Source organism: Lycium ferocissimum, chromosome 6, assembly GCF_029784015.1.
Source record: "Lycium ferocissimum isolate CSIRO_LF1 chromosome 6, AGI_CSIRO_Lferr_CH_V1, whole genome shotgun sequence".
NCBI classification, from domain to species: domain Eukaryota; kingdom Viridiplantae; phylum Streptophyta; class Magnoliopsida; order Solanales; family Solanaceae; genus Lycium; species Lycium ferocissimum.
This window is the reverse complement of record NC_081347.1, coordinates 66,372,380-66,391,904: the sequence shown is the minus strand read 5'-3', so window position 1 is coordinate 66,391,904 and position 19,525 is coordinate 66,372,380. Positions and strand designations below refer to the sequence as shown.

Below are 19,525 nucleotides of genomic sequence, written 5' to 3'. Positions count from 1 at the left end.
TGTTTCATCTTCTTGCATTTCATATTTTTCCCAATTCTATGCTTTGCAATTCACTTCCCTCTTCTCAACCTACTTTTACACTCTTTAGTTTGCTATTCAAGTTTTTGTTAAATCTTCTTCAACACTTCATCTTCTTCTCTATCTTTTTTTCATATTCTTTTGAATCTTTCCTTGCAATTCTCAAGTTAATTATTCTTTCAAGTTTGGGCCAGATCAGAATCATCAAAATCGCATAGTATAGCAGAGCAGATCGAATATATGAGACAGCTGAAATAATTGAATTGACTTGAAAGGAAACAATGACAATACCGTTGCAAATTAACCGAGTATATAGGATATGCCGCAAAAATACTCCTCAATACAACTCAAATAATATTGCCAAATAAAATAGCGATTCCGTCTTTGATATAGAGCCTGTAACAATTTAAGCATTTACAAATGTGAGGAGTGGTGGAGCCAGGATTTTTATAAAGAGGGTTTAAAAATATGAAAAAGTAAATACATGAAGAAGTGTATATACATAAAAATTAATTTTAACCTTATATATATATATATATAATGAAATTTTCCGTCTAAGGGGTTCTCAACCCTACTTAGGTCCACCCCTGGATGTGAGGATGTCATGAATATGAAGAATGTATAATTTGAATCCAAAATCTGCAAATAATATCAAACCAGGTAGGTCAATTTATACACACCATTTTTATTATTTGCAACTTTCAGACTATTGGGCCTGTCTTTGGCACGAGCCATACGCACCTAGTATAATAATAGAAACTGGTTTCAACATGTATGCTTAAAGTCAATACAATTAAAATTGAGGTATTTTTGGTCTTTTGAACATTTTACAAAATGAGCTTGCTTAGGAAAGTTGTCCTCTGTGTTTCTTTGCTTGGACCTTATCAACAATCCAAAAAAGGTCCATCATTTTCTTTTAAATTACAAACCATGCCATACACTGTAATGTTTGAATATGGTGGGCCATTAAACGTTTCAAGTTGCCACGTCACACCACACATGCTCAGACTTTTGGCCCTTTAGTCTCTAATTTCCTCCGTGTATTTCTCATATGGTGAAGGGTAAATACTAATTTATACCAAAGTTTTGTAAAAGTGTGTAAATTTATTGTAGTTATGTTATTTAATGAGGTGATAATTAATATGTGTTTTTTACTATTAAATACTAAAAGTTTATGTATAAATACATGTCATATACCCTTATCACCTTGTACTAAAATATTTTTTTTTATTTGTCCATTTTAGCAAATTAAAAGAGATTTATTATTTTCTTTCTATATTACCCTTATTATTAAGTAAATACATAAAATGCAAATAAGCAAACTTAGATTTTCAAATGATAGTTAATAAGGTTAATTTAATTAAATAAATTCCTGATAAATACTCTTTTAAGAGGAGCGTCATGTAATATAGGACAAGTAAAAAAGAACAGAGAAAGTATTTTACCTTTGTGAGGGATAAACATAATTCACTATCAAATAGCATGTTATACTTCACCATTCTTTTATAGAAAATCTACTCTATATATATATATATATATATATATATATATATATATATATATAAAAGCTCAACATTGGCTTTATGAACTTATCAGGAGTTATATCCTAAATAAAATTTAACATTAAAAGGATAAGAACTTATGAAATGTTTTTCTTTAAAAGCAAAAAAAAAAAAAATGAAAAATCTATTTATTCAGCTTTCAATAATTATGTAAGATCAATAAGAAGTTTCCCTTATTGAAAAGTATTGATTTTTTTTTTAATATAATTAAGATGACGTTACGAAAAGAAAGAACAATCCTTCTTTCATTTATATTGATTTGGTGTAATTTGACTGAAAATATAGTTCGTTCATTTAAATTATGCGGTGTAGTTTAATTAGAAATTAACATACATTTTTTTCTCTCTTTCATATACTCAGAGGCGGAGTTAGAATTTGAAGTTTGTGGGTTCCGAATTCAAACCCTTTTAAGTTACTGGGTTCTAAATTACTAATTTATACATATTACATGAATTTCTTAAGGCAAATATAAGGTTTGAACAAAAGCTTGTGGGTTCGGCTAAACCCGTCTTCGACACTGTGACTCCGCCACTGCATATACTAGGAGATTTTACTTGAAAAAAAAAATTGTATTAACATATTGGGGTCCATAATTATAGGTTTCAATATACAAGATTTTGATGAAATAAGATCTTTGCAGTTAAATTATATTTATATTTGAGTATTTAATTAGAACATCAATAGACTATGCATATATTGGGCCTGTGCTGGCACGGGCGCTGTCCCCCTAGTAACTCTTATAAGTTATAACCTTCCCCCCTTCAAGTAACAGTTACGGATCCATTTCCCACTTTTCTTAAAAGTTTGCAGCTTTCTGAAATTGTGGTTCATTGTTATCTGCTTTTTCTTTTCTTCTTTTTCTACTTTCTTTATTTTAGGTAGATTTTATATTTTTGATATGTATTTGGAGACCTTTTCCAATATAAATTTTATATGTATTTGAGACCTTTTCCAACTATAAATACTTCACATTAGAATATTAATTATCACTCTTTCCTGTTTTTCTTACCTATCTTAATTGATATTAGTTGAAAATGTTGTGCTTTAATTTTTGTTTGAGGCTTTCCTGTTTGAATTACTGAAAAGTGAAAATCAAAGGTGCTTAAAGCGTTAGATTCGGGTGTTTCTTTCTTCCTTTTATGGTTTGATTTTTTCATCTTTTATTGATTTTAGGTTTTAATTTTTCGATATATAAATTTGCCGGATTTGAATTATTTTGGTTTTAATTTGAAGATATCGTTAAATCTGAAGATATTGGTAAATTGTATACCAACTAGATCTGTAACAATATTGGGCCAACCGTTTATGTGGATGATTATTCGCAAGGTAGATGGAGTCACTCTTCAAGTTTCGACTACCTAATCCTTTTAAGGCGGAGCTTCACTACTTCTTGTGTTGCAAAGGTTATAGCCTGACCCTCCTTAGAAGCTCTCAACATGTATGTAAGACTTGATGATGGATATTAATCAATTATGTTTTGGTGCTAAGGGTTTTCAGTATATATAATAGAGAGAGGGGAATGAAGGAGATGAATGTAAGAAATCCGATCACCAAACATCTGTTACCGCCAAATATCTTTTGGTGACAATGAAAGAGACGAGCAATGGAATTTTTTATTCTGTTTAATTTTGAGTTGGAAAACAAAGAGCTTGGCTGTTTGAGGTGCTTTTTATCTTTATATCTTCATTGTTTTATTTTAGCGGATTTTCATATCATCAAACATTTTTTTAGGCAGTAACAATATAAATTTTATATTAAGATCAATGTAACCTTTGATTAAATTAAAAGATTATTCAGCAAGAGTAAAAAAGAATATGAGATTAACTCAATTTCATCTTCTACAAATATTATAACCTATTACACCTTTGTATTATTATTTTATTCTATATCATCTAAGAAAATTATATTGATCAATTTCATGAATTTGGTCTTTAATTAGTTATTAAGTGATAATTATCATTTGAGTTTAGAAAAAAAGAATGAAAAGATAAGGTGTCAAAAAAAGTATATGAAGTTGAATTTCGTTTTATAGGTGACTTAAACAGCTTTCACATTTTAATTACTCAAATTTTCACATCGTATTTTATAGAAAATTGTAACTTGCTAAACTTACCATTCTTAGATGTTTAAATTAAATATATTGTTCATAATAATAGATTTTTCGTGATATAGTCCCCCTATTTTATAGGGTTATACTTGCTATCCACTTATAAAAAAAAAATAGCATTGTATGGGGTTATATTTTCCATTATCTCCTTATTCATTTTTGCTTACTTAATAGTTTACATTTAAATTTCTAGACAATTTAAGATGTAATTCACTTAGCTTACAAATACAGATATCATCACTTTGCTATGGAATGTGCAGATTCGAACATTCTTGAATGTTTATTTGCATGATCTTCTCTATTTCTCAATATCCTTTATTACTTTGTTTGTCTATGAAAGTGGAAGAGTTAAGAGGTTAAATATAACTTCAATCTTCTTTATAAGAATTAAGGTAGCTTTACTGTGTATAGTTTTCATTTGTTAGAAAGTTATGCTTTTACATGTTCAATCTCAAGGTCATAAATTTACAACTTAGTGTGTTTTTTCAATTAGGCTGCTTATTTGATTACTTATCAGTTTTGTCGCCAAGAAAAAAAAGTGGTGTTGCTCACCACTTTGTGTAATAAGAAGTCTTTTCGAAAGAAAAACTTTTTTTAAAATTAAAGTTGCTTCATTACGTAGATTATTTAACAATATGAGTAACTTTTCTTCTCAACCGCACGAAGCGCCGACATATTCACTAGTTACTTTTAAAGATATATAGAGAGAATTTCCCTCATAACTATTGTATGAACATGATTCACATAGTGGTTACTTACGCTAACGGGAAGGTGCGATTTATACAATTTAGGTAGACTTGTTACTTTGGACGTCACTAATATAACCTAAAATTACAATCACGTAAGAATAATACTATAGTAGTTTTTTCATCCGTTTCGTTCACCATCTGTGTCACCTTACTTCTCCATAAATAATTTTCTAGGCCATAGAAAGGTGTTACATCATCTTGTCTATGCCTAACTTTAATATTATATATATATATCCTTTTGTATGCAACTACTTATAATATTATGTGAATTAATTTCTATATATTGATATTTCTTTTCAAAATCTAAACATATAACGTAGAAGTAAACTAAATCTTATTCATCTCGTAAGAGTTAAACATAAAAACAAAAATTCTCTTCACGTTTACATAAATAATGTATGTAAAATGAAATATAAAAGGAGGAGTGAAAAACACATATGATCAGTAATGAAAAATGTAAAAAAATATTTTAAAGAGAACTGCAAATACAAGAGGAGTAAAATTTCAATGTTAAATTCTATTCACATTTACAAAGACAACGTATGCAAAGAACACAAAATGTATGCCAACATATCGACACCTAATGAATTGAAAGAGAAATCCGTCAAATCAAATTACCTCACATCATTTTTCATTAATCGGAGACTCTTTGTACTCTTCCAAAAGAATAATCTTGGTAGGAAAAAGAAAACAAATAAGAAGAAAAATGAAATTGGGAAACAAAGAATTAAAGCTACAATTCCCTACCAATCATAGTCATTTCTAATGTCGCTGTTGTGTCGAGCAACCAGCCTTTCTTCAAATTCACCTAGATAAGAAAATTTACAATATTATTCCTAAGGTGACATGAGAAGTCAAAAATAAGGTGATAGAAATTAAATTGAGCAAGATAAAGGCTTTTAATAAAGAAACACAATTATGTCAAGAAGAAATTAAAAAAGGTCAAATACTGTCAAAGGTACAGCAGAAAAATTGCAAAAATGAATGCCCAATTCATGTTGTCTGGTTTGGTTAATCTATATATAATATAAAACTAGGCATAAATAAGGTGATGTGGCACCTCTCTATGACTACCATTTCTATTTATCTTTTTTTTTTTTTTTTTTTTTTTTTTTTTGCCATTTTTCCTCACTTGTTAACAAAGATCTACTAATTAATGGGATTAATAAAAACCTCATAAAATAAATAAAGTAAATATTATGTTGCAACCCACGTAAAGCTTTGCAATAAAGTTCAATTACTCATTCAACCCACGTAGAAGAAATATATAGTTAGTCAATACAGCCACTTATTAATATTTCAGAGAATGACATTTCCCCTTCCCCTATTAAAGTCCTATTAATGTCTTTAATTTGTAAAGAAAAACGTTAATAGTTCTTCTCCGCTTTAATTAATTTATATTAATGTGTGTTAATATGTTAAAGATGGGATAAGAAGACAAAGAAAATCTAAATGATTTTTCAACATTGCAAAGTCTTATACTTCCGTTTCATTTGATTTAAGGCGTAGACAATCTCCATTGTTTCTTCATGGATCTGACTTAGTATTCATCTGCCAACGAAAATCAGACAATATTCATGAGGCGCACAGGTGAGTGTAATTCTCAAATATAACTTACTTACGTGATTATAACCGTGATATTGTCTTGTTGGTACATGAATGAAATAATTTATTTTTTGAGATTTATGTGTTAGTGGATATTTATCTTGATTGAACTAATTTTTCATGTGTTATCTTCCCAGCAAATTCAAATGGACCCACTTCTTTATCGACAAAGATTTATCAATATTTCGGTTTAAAATATTTTCACTTTTATGTTTGTTAAATTTTGGTGATTCGTGTTATGCCATCTGCATCGAGGAGCCTGGTATAATTTTGTGATTTGTACCTCAACGTCGGATGCATTTCTATTAAGATAATTGAATGCACACTTTAAATTGATAAACTTTTTTTTTACTCCTATTAATTTGTTTTAATTTCTTTCACAATGCATAATTTTTTTTATTATGTATGTTCAGGAATCAGGAATATGATTAGATCTGTTTAAAAATTGATATGGTATAGTTTTGAAAACTATCTTATGATTCGAAAATAGAAGCAAACCTAACTTCTTAACAAGAAATGATGATTTGTCTAAAATTTACTGTAAAATTGGAAAGAAGTTGTAGAATAGGACATTTCTCTGATGTAAATGAATTTAATTTTTAACTGTAGATCTTTGGATAAATGGATGAACTTTTGCTGAAAGAGAAGTTTAAAGTTATAACTTTTAATTAAATAGAGGTATAAGAGAGTGGTTTTATGGTATAAATCTATATTTATATTTAATATAAAGTAATTATTTTCTCCAAGCAAAAAACAATTGGTGTGTGACACACTATTATTTTCTCTCTATAGCCTCCATTCCTATTTATCTTTTTTCTCAATTTTTTGACCTTTTTCTCTTCATTTCTCTATTTTACTACAATAAAATAAAATATTAAAGGTTCCATCCGTCCACCCATAATAAAGACTCACTCACCATTTAATAACATCATTTGACATCACTTCCCGTTATTGTGATTACTTTATATTAAATTTATTAGTAAAAGCATTAACATAATTTTAAAGATGCAAGCTACGTGCAAAAGCCTCCACAGATTTTACAAGCATTAAACTTAATTTTGAAGATGCTAAGCGACGTGCAAAAGCTTTTCTCAGATTTTACATTGTACTAGAAAGTCTAAAAGTCTATTTAGACTAATGAACAGTTACAACCTTTAAATGATTGTGTATTAAAGTTGCAAACGTACGTTTTTTTTTTCTTTCTAAAATAACGAAGTTATTTCATTTAAGAAATTTATCATTGCTTTCAGTTTTTTTCCCCAAAGCTCACAATTGTTTACTCCACCTCTATATTAGGACTTAGAGCCTATTTGGATGTTCATTATTTAATGGTGAAGAAACCAAAAAAAAAAAAGGGACGTGAGAAATTTATAAGTGAAATATGTTTTTTGTGTGGGAAATAATATTTTAACTGAACAATAAGCAAAAAAAAAAAGAGTTGGATAGAAAAAAGTCCAACTTATTTTTTGAACTTATTTTTTCGCTGCTAGACATCTAAAAGTTTAGATAAACTAAACCAAACTCTTTAATTATTTTTTTAGGCTTATTTTAAGCACAAAATGGCTTATAATGATAAAGCGCAAAAACACTCAAAAAATTTTTAAAAAAAGTCTATATAATTTATAAGCCAATCCAAACGGGCTCTTAGAGCATCTTTACCAGATGGACTCTTCCCCGCTAAGATTGCTATAGTGGGTAATTTTCGTTCCAGATTTATAGTTTTCTTATGCGGTTTTTGTTCTTCTATTGTATATAATTTGATTATGAGATTATTCTATAAGATATTGATATTTTCGCAAAGTTGAGTACTTTTCTCTTTTAATATTTTGAGATTATTTAGCGTGTGCAAGTTTAATACTTATTTCTAAGTATCCAGACTCGAGTTCGAGTTGGGTCACTTATCATCTCTATGCTTTGGTTAATGATGGGGTTTTTGTCTTAAACCCTCTCCAAGGTATGATTTTTTATCACATAACCAGGATCATGTATATAAATGACTTCCGTAATTAAAGTAGGGAAAACAAGTCCACAATTGACATTTCACCAACCACCACCCAACCCCCAACCACCAAACTCCAACAACTCCCACAATCCGCACGCACATCCACAACCCACCCCCCCCCCCCCCCCCCCCCCCCCACACACACACACATGTAATTTTTTTTTTTTTTTTTTAAGTTTGAAATTTTTTTTGGGGGTTTTTCTACACTACCCTCCCCCCAACCCCACGATCACAGTTTTCTTCTACCAAACAATTATTTCTAAAAAATATTTTTGGGACCCCCCCACCCCTACAAAAAATATTTTTTTTCTTAAAAAAAGTTTTAAAATGTTTTTTTGGTTGGTTTTTTACACCACCCATCACCTCCTCCAAAAAAAAAAGTTTTGAAAAAAATTTCTTTTTTGATTTTCTACACCCCCCATCCCCCCCCCCCCCCTCCAAATTTACCACACAATATACTTCCCCCCTCGCGAATTTTCTACTTTATATTTAATTTTACCTTTATAAAAAATGAAAAGTTTGCATGGTTAAATTTGGTGTGGGGTGGGTGGTGGTGGGGTGGATAAGAATTTTTTTCTTAGTTTCCATAAAAGTTAAATAAAATATATGAAATAGAAAATTTGGGAGGGTTGTGCGGTGGTGTTAGTTGGGGTTGGGGCGGGTGGTGGTGTGGGGTAGGGGGTGTGGTGGTGTGGGGTAGGAGTGGGTGAAGATGAAGTGGTTGGAGGGTGGTGGTTGCGTGGGGGTGGGTCGCTTGGGGTGCGTGGTGGTGTGGGGGTAGGGGCGGGTGAAGATTTCCGGAAAAATATTAGGTGGTGGGTGTGGGGTTTGGTGTGGTATGGGGTTGTGGGGTTGGGGTGGGGCATGGGTGGTATTTTCCAAAAAATATTTGCTAACAACCAACCGAACATGAGAAAAATAAGTAAGAAATTTACTTATTTTTTTACTACCAACCGAACATGATAAAATAAGTAGAACTTCACTTATTTTCCAATAATACATTTTCCAGGAAAACATTTTCCTCCATACCGAACACACCCTGTAGGCAGGCCATAAATATTACTCTCTCCTGTCCATTTTATTTGTCATGTGTTTTTTTTTTTACACATCTATCATGAAAAATATTAACTAGAGGATAGTTTGAATAAGGGTAAAAATGAAAACAAACAACTACTAACTATACCTTGATTCCTTAAATGTACAGCTATTTTAGACCATCTCTTTTTAATTAGAATGACAAGTGAAATGGACCAGAGTGAATGCTATTAGGAAAAGAGGAATAAGAGTCCATTTGGATGAACTTATGACTTTTTACGTATAAGCCAAAAGTCATAAGTTAGAAATTCTAGCTTATGACTTTTGGCTTATTTTTGTCATTTTGACTAAGAAACAAGTACTTAAAATCACTTTTTGATTTTACCCAAACACTACAAAAGTGCTTAAAAGCTATTTAGGCTTACAAGCATATGAAATAAGCCACTCCAAACAGGCTCTAAAAAGATTCCTCTGCTTAATTAAATATTTTTTGTTAGGGATATTTGAGGGGAAAAAGAATAGAGGCGCTAATTCCACTTTAGGGATTTATTCTGGTATATCTTACTTGAGTCAATTAGAAATAGTCCCTCTACCTTAACATCACTTTTCTCATACCCCACTTATGGGATTATATTGAATATGTCGTTGTTGTTATTATAAATTCAAATATTAAGTATATTTATTTTAAAATACAATAACTTAATAAATTTGAAGGATTCGAATTATTTGAATTTAAAAAGTATTTTATGTGAACTCAAATTTAGAATTTAGCGAAAAAGTGCAAATATACACATCAATTTGCAATTTAGAGCAGATATACCCCTTGTTAAAAAAATGTCACGTAACTTTAAAGAAATAAGTCTATTCGTTTTTTTAGTAGACTTATTTTTTTAAAGCCACATGATAATTTTTTTTTGGTAGGTCAGGTTTGGTTCGTTTAAAAATGAGTAGATTTTTTTTTAAGCCACGAAGATAAAACATTTTAAACGAACTAGACGACCCACTAAAAAAACTACTGTCACGTGTCTTTAAGAATATAAGTCTACTAAAAAATGGATAGACTTATGTGATATTTTTTTAATTAACAGATAAGCTAAATGATTTTTTTTTTTTAAAAAAAAAAAATCGTCAGCTAAAAAGGTATTTTTGCACCAATTGTGTAACGGCAGAGGTATACAGTCAATAGAGACAGATTCAGGATTTAAACTTTAGGAGTTCAATCTTTTGAGATTCTTAGTTGAACCCATTGTATTTTAAAAGTTATGGGTTCATATCTACTATTTATTACAATTGTTCATATCTATTATTTATTACAATTTTAATAATTTTTTACACAAATTTATGTTCCGCGTCGAGAGTTAGATTTTGAACCCCACCTTTAAGGCTACATACGCCCCTGATAATCAGACCTCTCTATAACTACATCCGTATATAACAAACACCTCTCTATAACAACCAAGTTTTTTTCGGAATCGATTTTTTATGTTATAATTTACTTTTCTATAACAGCATTTTACATATAATAGCAACAACCAACTTTATAAAAGTACACTTTTTGTAAAATTACCCCCATATAACAGTTATCTTCTTTTTTTAGTAATATAATAATTAACCATCTTTATAAAAATAGAATATCTATGATTACAATAATAAGTGTAGAGAATTTGATGAAATATTTGATCATTTAATACACTATTTATGACTAAGAATATTATACGAATATATGTATTTTCATCATAAAAAAGATTTTCCTTCGTTATACAAAATGTGATTAAGCTTTGAATTTGGTAATTAAAACTGAAAAACTTGATGTTATACATTTTTTTACTATAACAACGAAATATCATTCTGTTTTCCCGCCAAACAGGCTATAAAAATCCGTGTCAAGTCAAAACCAGATAAACAAATGAAATGGGGAACAAAATTAAAAAATCACTCTGTTTTCCCGCTTAATTCCTCCTTTTATAAATATAGAAACTTTGCATTTCCCACCAATAATTTTTCTCCATTTCTCATAAAAAAAAAGGGCAAATAATTAGCTAAAAAATATTTCTATGGCACCGAAAAAACGATGTTCTAGCTTATCTTCTAATCCCATTCCAATTGGTAAGAAAGAACCAAAATTATTCTGTTAAACAGTTCAATTATTTTCTCATAAAATCTTTAATTTTCATTTTTTTTTTTGTTATTTTAAGGAAATTGTGAGGTTGTTGTGGAATCTGGGAAGTTTGCCTCAGAATTAAATGAAAATAGTCTCAATATCACTTTGTCAAAGAATTCCAAAATCAAAATCTCTGGTAATATTCCTTTTTTTCCTTCTTGTTTACTACCCATGTGGATGTAATACTTAAATTAGGGTGTGTTTGGTATGACTCGAAAATGTTTTCTAAAAAAATATTTTTTTGGAAAATAAGTGATTTTCCTACCCTTTATCTTGTATTTGGTAGAAAAATGTCATTTTAAGAGCGTTTGTATATATTTAAAGCAAAGCAAAACATGATGAGGTTCTTGAATTTGGAGTGCAACTTCCGGTGGTGGAGTAGGCAGGGTGAGAAGTGGGGTAGGCTGCAGGGGGCGGGTGGGTGGCGGGGGAGGGGTCGTGGGTGGAGGTGGGTGAAAGGGGTGGGGTGGGAGGTGGGTGGTGGTGGGGGGTTGTGGGGGTGGGTGAAAGGGTGTAGGTGGGGTGGATAGTGCGGGAGGTGGATTGGGGGATGTATTGGGTGTTTTTATTGATTCGAAAAATGTTTTCTTTTAAATTTTTAAGGAAACATTTTCTCCTATTTTGAGGAAAACATTGTCCGAGGTATTTAGTGCAAGCAAACAAGAGAAAATAAGAAAACATTTTCCGTCATTCCCAACACACCCTTAATGTATCTGTAGTATTATAAAGTGAGTGGTTGCTAATGTTAATGTGTTTGTAGTTGTGGATGATGGGAATTGTTCAAAGGAAGCCAAAAGCCCTATAAATATTGGGTATGAGGAAAATGGTATGGAGTATGGAGTCTTTTATTTTGGATAAATTTCTTTCATTTTTTGTTTCATTTTTATTGAGTTTGTTGTATTTATGGGTTTTCTTGATTTGTGAAATGATCAATTTGGTTATGGGGTCATGACAATTAGGAAATTACTGTTTCGTGCTCATTAATCCCAAAGATGATGATGGAAAAACCAAGTCTCTACTACAGGTAATTCTTTCTTTTATGTGTGTGTATGCCTATGTTTGTTTATAGGTATTTTGTATGAAGTGTATATTTATATATTCAATTCAATCAAATATCCTTAATGCCAACCTAGTTCGGGTTAGTTTTATGAGTTCTTTTTGTTCGTTTTGCTTGATTCGTTCACCATAATTAGACTATTTGTAGTGAATGTGTATAGTTCTGCGTATGGATACTTCATTTAGATTAGTTCTTGGACACAACTTTTTCATGAGTCTTGCTCTTGTGCTTGGAACTTGTTGAGGAAATTAAGAAATGAAATGGTAATTTGATAAGAAGAATTTGATTGGAATTTTGTTTCCAGCATTATGCAAATCTGGTGGTACCATTCTCTGAAGTAAATGATTGCTTGGTTAATATTAGCTTTGTATTTTCGAAGATACCTTTCTGCTTGTCTCTGTCAATACTCAAGTCTCAACGGAGTTCTGCCAGAAAATGGTGGCTGGCATTTTAAGTGTGCGTCAGACCATAATTTAATATGTATGTGTAGAGCATCGACAAATAGATGCATCATTAATAGGGAAAAAGCGTGACATAGGGTGATAGGGGAAATCTGTTATGTCTGTGCTTTTGCGATTAATTGCCCTTTCTATGTCCATTGATTGACAAAATCAGAACACAGCACATTATGTGTTGTGTGCCAAATGAAGGTTGTGTTACTTGCTCTGATGTTGTGCTTGTCTTTTAGCCAGTTTAATAGTTGTAGACAAATTGGCTGTTCTAATTACTTACACTGAGCTGTTTCCTTCTATAATCCTCACTTGTTTTCTGTCTATGTTGTGGCAGGAAGTATTGAAATTTTATTCAAAAGAACTTCCAGCCATGAACTATGCTGCAAACACAGGAAAAGAATCACAATTCCTTGAAAGATGTGTATCAAATGGGTATCATTTTTGCAATAAGAATTATCAAAGTATGCTAGATTTCACAAAATTTTAGGATGAATTATAATCTGCATTTTGAATGTTGATTGCTTTTGCAGGAAGTACTGCACGCTAGTTCTGAAAACCAAGGATGACATAGACCCTGGGCAGGTATACACTCAAGCATTTCTGCACTTGTACTTATAATGTGCTAGGTGGGATAAATGGAATTAAAAAATTCCATCCTCCAGGTCATCGAGCTTGATGGCATATATATAGATGATTTCTATGTACTAACGTTACTACTTTAGTGTACAAGTATGTGTGTTTGTGAAGATTTGCTGGTTTTATACAATAGTCTGTCCCTTATATCAGTAGTTATGATCTACTGCACATTGCTTTAACTGAAATCTACATCTAATCTTTTTTTCTCTCTCTTTTCATTGTGTCAAGGTCATTGCTGCAATCACTTATCAAATAGTCCCAGCTGACATGCAATTTGCTGAGGTTCCTCTTGCGGCTGTTAAATCGGTGTACCAACTCAAGGTCATCTAGTTGTTCCCTTGATTTAATATGAACTAGTATAGTACCCCCGCATGTTAGAGAGAAATATTATAAAACAATATCATCTTATTTGCTTGATCATATTATTTAAAATTTAAACCATTTGATCCAGATCAAAAAAAGAGTCCAGTCAGAGTATATATGTTGATGCCATTTGCAGGATAAGAGAACACATCCAGATTGTTAAGAAAATACTAACTCCTAGACAAAAATAGGTAATTTGACTAAACTACCCCTAATTAAATAGGCATTTATTGGGACTTGATTTTATAACACTTAATGGGGGCAAATATGAAAAAACAAGGTTAATTCTTTCTTGATTTGCTAAGTGGACTCTTTTTTTGATCCAAGAAAAAAAGGCTAAGTGGACTCTTTTTTTGATCCGGAGGGAGTATTATCTTATTTGCTTGATCATATTATTTAAAATTTAAACCATTTGATCCATGATCACTGATTGGAAGGAAATGATTTTCTCCTCTTAAATTGTCGTAAGATCCTGTGTCATGTGCAATTAATAGTCAGAGTATATATGTTGATGAATCCATAAAATTACTTACCAGGATAAGAGAAAAAGTTCATCCAGATTGTTGAATAGAAAGATATGAATACTGCTCTTGATCTTAATCTCTTTTCACTATCACATTAAAATTTCTTGGGAATAATATTAGTCATTTATTTTAAATCTCATAAGGAAAGACCAATTGTTATCAGGAAAATGAAGACTTGTAGTTTAACTTCTAAAAAGGAAACCTTTTAGTTTTAAATCTTAATTATATAGGATTAAAAGTTTATTTCATGAAAAAAAGATCTTTACTTATACAAAATGATACCTTACTAATCTTCAACATATCTTATGGTGTATTTTATCAACAATTGCTTTATAATAATACCAAATCATTGAGTAACAATATACAAACTTGAGTATTACAAAACCAAATAGATCATAAAAGTGTGAAAGAGTAAACAATAAGCATTTTAATAGCTAAAGTTCCGTTTTTTTTTTTAAACACGAAAATGATTCATATGCAGATTTCAAGTTCTATTCTTTGTCCTTCGTTCTTCTCAATAGTTCAAAAAAGAAGCATAGTTTACATTAGACCTTTTTCCACCTCCTATTCATTCATGTTTGTTTTTAGTTGTGTATTTCGACAAAAACCAAATTTAGAACTCCTAATCACTTTTGAACTTGTGAACATATACCATATAATATTATCCCACTTAACACTCACAAAGCATATAAATATTGATCACATTCAATGGCCCAACGTGAGCAAGTAAAATTGGGTAATATAGCCCTGTGTGGAGACATGTCCGTCCACAAAAAGTTCACATACAGTTATCTAAGATCACAGATAAGTATTATAATCAAATATCACTTAATGAAAGTACAATCATTTGTGTCTCTACGCAAGTTTCAGTATTCTGAAAAACTAAATTCAACTGCTACCAAAAATGCACAGTTTTATCAAGAACTAAATTCAACTGCTACCAAGGATGCATGGTGGACAGATTGAAATTTTCAGACTTCACCAATATCTAAGCTATGCACAAACGGTACAGGCCAAGTAGTTGTGTCTCTCTTCTGCTTCCCTGCAAAGTTACTGCAGTCTCTAAATCCCTTAAGTTCATTGGTTGGATGAACTCCCACTTCTTTTTCCAGAAAGCTAGCTCGTGAATCTTTCTTGAATAATTTGACCATACTTTGACATATTTTGTAAGTTCGAAAAGCTTAAAATTTTGATGCTTTTAAACATCTGCATACATTAATTTTGATTCCATAATTGATAATGCTCAATGGTATAGGAACTTGGGACAATATTAACACCTTGAGCTTGCAGGGGATTGGTCACTTGATCTATTTGGAGCTGAGGAAAAGATTGCAACATGTCGGTGTTCGAACAGTACTTTGCTGGGGAGATAAGGAGTCTGAAGGATTTTGGCTTAAGCAGGTAAACCTTCAATGAATGCTTGTATGAGATTGAAATATATCTTTTGTATTTTCTTAATACAAAAGACTCCCAAAAAGCATCCTTTATAGGACAAGTTTCATATTTTTGATGACCTTTATCAAATCAAAAACCAAATATATCAAAATGCATCATGGTATTTACCCTCTGATAGATCCCTCTGCATTCCCCATGAATAGTTTGATACTGATAACACAAATCAAAGAGGTGCATAGATGCTGGTTGTACTGCCATCTGATAATAATTACACATCTGGTGAGCACATGCTTACACTGTTGTTACTACACTTTATGATATTAAGCAATATGTGTAGGGCTTTTCAGTTATTGGTCAAGTCGACACAAAAGGCCGAGCTCGCAGGCTCCCTATTAAGGCTGATATTCGGAAAGCATTGTGTTTCCCTGGTGGTTCAGATCTCATGATTTCTCATTTCAATAAGGATAACTTACACAATTCTGCAGTATATATAAATCTGAAGTTCCCCTTAAAGCCTTTAGAAGAGGATTGCCAATCTCCAGTTCTCCAAGAGCAAAAGGATACTCTGTCTGAGGGAAATGACCATTCCCAGCACAGAAATCAGGCAACTAGAAGCACGACATCTAACTACTATGGTAAGTGAAGCTACCACCTTTAATTTTCATCTTGTATCAACTCCATGGCAAGTTTTTTTTTATCCTTCCAACTGTTACTTATTTGTTACACATCAAAACAAGTTACTAGCTCCATGGTGACCGGTAATCTTATAACCCTTAAATTTCTGTCTACATCAACATTAGCTTTAGCAAATTTTTGATTTTAAAAGATAGAAATTAAGTCTACAGCATATTACGACTAATCCATCCATGCGTATCATTATTCTCATTTCTGTATTTCTTTCAAGATTGCCAAGACCTTCAACCTGGAGATGGTGCTGTTGGGAGCAGCAAGCACGGGCATATGGCTTTCAAGGAAAGCGAAAGCCAAGCTTTTCTGAAGAGATGTTCCTGTTCAGCATCAGGATCAAAGAAGAGGACTTGGGAAACCTCATGCACTTCTGTTAAATCCAAAAAAATAAAGGGAGGTCATCAAACTGACTGCGGCTTGCATGCTAATGACACTAGTTTAGAAAGTGTTATTGGGAATAGTCCTTCTGCAGTTTCTAAGAGCAAATGTCAGGTAGATATTACTGCTAACAACATTTTGACAAGCCACTTTCTGGGAAAGAATGCTGAAGAAGCTACAGCAGTTAATTTGACAAATGAAGGTCACTGTAGTCAAGGCATTTCTTCAAGAGGGACAAACTTCAGAATTATGCTGATGAACATTGCTGATGATAGTAAAAAGGCAAATTTGACCAAGGTATACTCTAATTACCGACTTTTTTCCCGGATACTGTTCTAAAGTCTGCATACACCCCACCCCTCCCCGACAACACTTGTGGGAATTTACTGGGTATGTTTTTGATGATGATGCTTAACCTCTTTCCTAATATAAATTTGTAAACAATGTTTGTCACTGATTTGAGGATTTTTCTCGTTTTATTCTTCCTTTTAATGCACATTTATGCTGCTTATGTAGATAATCAGCGACCTTGGTGGAGATGTTACTTCTGATGGAAGTTTAAGCACACACGTAGTCACTGGCAAAGTGAGGAAAACCTTGAATTTTTGCTCTGCTCTCTGCTCAGGGTCAGTTTCTCCTCCAGATGCTGATTGCTGCAACTTTAATGACATTTTCATCTATCTTGAGTTCTTGACTATCTATAAATTGAGATTCGTTGTTTTCCTATTTTCTTTTGTCCACTGTTTCAGCTAGGTCACCTGTTGTCCTTCTTTATCAGTAGTAATATCGAGAGGGGAAGAAAAATAAAGCCAGGAAAGGTAAAAGCATAGAGCTTTGTTAATTAGGCTGAAGTACTAGTTCAGAATAGTCAGAAGTAAGTCCAGGTTTTAAGTCTAGCTCAATACTGGCCATGGCCATGTGAACTACAGTCAGTGAGCAATGATCAAATCAAAGACGAAATTGTAATTTATTGGATTATTTCAGGTTGATTGATGAGCATTTCTTTCTTAAGTTTACTTTCAGCTTTCCTTCATGAAAAGGATATTTTGTCCAAGATGGACATCTTAAGAGCGTGTACAAAATTGTCACAGCACATGCAAATAAGAAATTAGGGAACATTTTATGCATATCCAAACCTATGTGAAATCTGATTATCATGGCTGGAAATAATGGGGCGTAGTGGTGCCAAAACGCTAAGATACTATTCAAATGTCCTTGGGATTTTTGAACTCAGGCCTACTGTCTTTACTTTTTCTTAATATATAGACAATACTTCATTTATTTACTTCTATTTCTTGTTCTTCCAGCTTTATTTTTGGTTTCTCGAATTTGTATCTTGTAAGTAGCTAGACTTCTAAATTTGATTGCTTGTTTTCTTGTTTTTGGTCTTGTGGGAATGTGATCAGAGCTTGGATACTGTCACCAAGTTGGTTGAAAGAAAGCTTCCGGATTGGCAAATTTATAGGTGAGTCAAAACTGCTAATTATGACCTTAGTTGGAATACCTTTGACATTTGTTGATCAGTCCCACTGGTTTTTTCAGATGAAATGCCATTTATTTTGAGGGATGAAGACTATGAACTGAAGTACAGAACTGAGCTAAAAGGGGCAGTTATTAGAGCAAAAACATATCCCCAAGCTCTACTCAAGGGTTATGACATATGTCTTGCAGCTCATGTTCATCCTCCAGTTGGTACCTTATCAGCCATTGTGAAATCTGCAGGAGGAAATGTGAGTTAACAACTTAACATTTACTTAATGAGACAGCATTTTTCAGAATATACAAAATGTTTTTTCTGGATTCATATAGCTGATCCCAACTTGTTCTGGACTTACAAAGTTGTAAAAAATGATGTTTATGTTCCAAAATCATGTCAAACTTGAAAGAACACCAGCACTACAGGATAAAATGAAACTAAAGGAAATGAAAGAACACTGGCCAAATTTCTTGGGAGAATTTTGTTCTATGGCATCCTTACATTTTATAGCTCCATTAAGCATCCATTGGAGAAGGGGAAAGGTTGCGTCCCTGTGACCACTGTGACCAGGATGTCACATGTTCAAGTCATGGAAACAGCCTCTTGCAGAAATGCAAGGTAAGGCTGCGTGCGTAAGGCCCAATGTGGTCCGGCCCTCCCTGGACCCATGCATAGGGGGAGCTTAGTGCATCACACTTCCCTTTATCGGGCATCTATTTTTATAGACACTTCTAGGTATATAAAATATTTATCCCAATGGACATGTTTAATTTCCTCTGCAATATGTTACCTTATTCAAAAAAAAAAAAAAAAAAAAAAAAGTCCTCTGCAATATTATGACGTGCATTTCTTATCAAATTCTCAGGTTATATGTGGACTCGATCAGGTGAAAGATGAATCTAAAACTATATTCATTGCATGTGAAGAAGACATGGATGAAGCATTGTCAGCAGTAAAGAAGGGAATATGGACTTTCAGCAGTGACTGGTTTATGAACTGTGTCATGAAACAAGAGCTTGACTTAGGAGCTCCTCAATTTGCAGAGTCCCTCTAATGCACAGATAGAAACATGAGCAAACTGATCTGATAAATATGAAAAAATGTGAATATTTCTGAGAAAGGAATTTGAGAATTAACTTAGGATTAATGTATATATATGCTGTTTGTTATTGACAGTTGAGGAGAAACATAGCAGAAGTTTTCATTTCTTCAAAATTCTAATCTATTCTTGTCTATATGATCTAATCCATCATTTTTTGCACAAAGCATAGACAGATGTGAAAATACCTAAATCCATAATTGCAAAAGAGCATTGGG

At 32.1% G+C, this 19,525-nt stretch overlaps 1 protein-coding gene and 1 pseudogene across 1 annotated transcript; one reads left to right on the top strand and one right to left on the bottom strand.

Moving 5' to 3' along the window:
• Positions 1-19,525, bottom strand: part of LOC132060117 (probable methyltransferase PMT7) — a 109,810-nt pseudogene that overhangs the window by 44,052 nt on the left and 46,233 nt on the right.
• Positions 11,031-19,429, top strand: LOC132060115 (uncharacterized). Its single transcript, XM_059453015.1, has 14 exons — positions 11,031-11,184; positions 11,274-11,375; positions 12,000-12,065; positions 12,199-12,263; positions 13,083-13,180; positions 13,279-13,330; positions 13,613-13,705; positions 15,562-15,672; positions 16,004-16,301; positions 16,571-17,028; positions 17,248-17,357; positions 18,138-18,196; positions 18,274-18,461; positions 19,074-19,429. The coding sequence occupies exons 1-14, from the start codon at positions 11,133-11,135 to the stop codon at positions 19,260-19,262; spliced, it is 1,941 nt and encodes a 646-aa protein (XP_059308998.1). The 5' UTR covers positions 11,031-11,132; the 3' UTR covers positions 19,263-19,429.

What these genes read in the sequence shown, in the direction of transcription:
- LOC132060115 (XM_059453015.1), top strand. Translation starts at nt 11,133, where the DNA reads ATGGCACCGAAAAAACGATGTTCTAGCTTATCTTCTAATCCCATTCCA. An exon ending in GAAAGATGTGTATCAAATGG is followed by an intron (nt 13,181 to 13,278) that starts GTATCATTTTTG and finishes TTGCTTTTGCAG; the next exon opens with GAAGTACTGCACGCTAGTTC. An exon ending in AAGGATTTTGGCTTAAGCAG is followed by an intron (nt 15,673 to 16,003) that starts GTAAACCTTCAA and finishes CAATATGTGTAG; the next exon opens with GGCTTTTCAGTTATTGGTCA.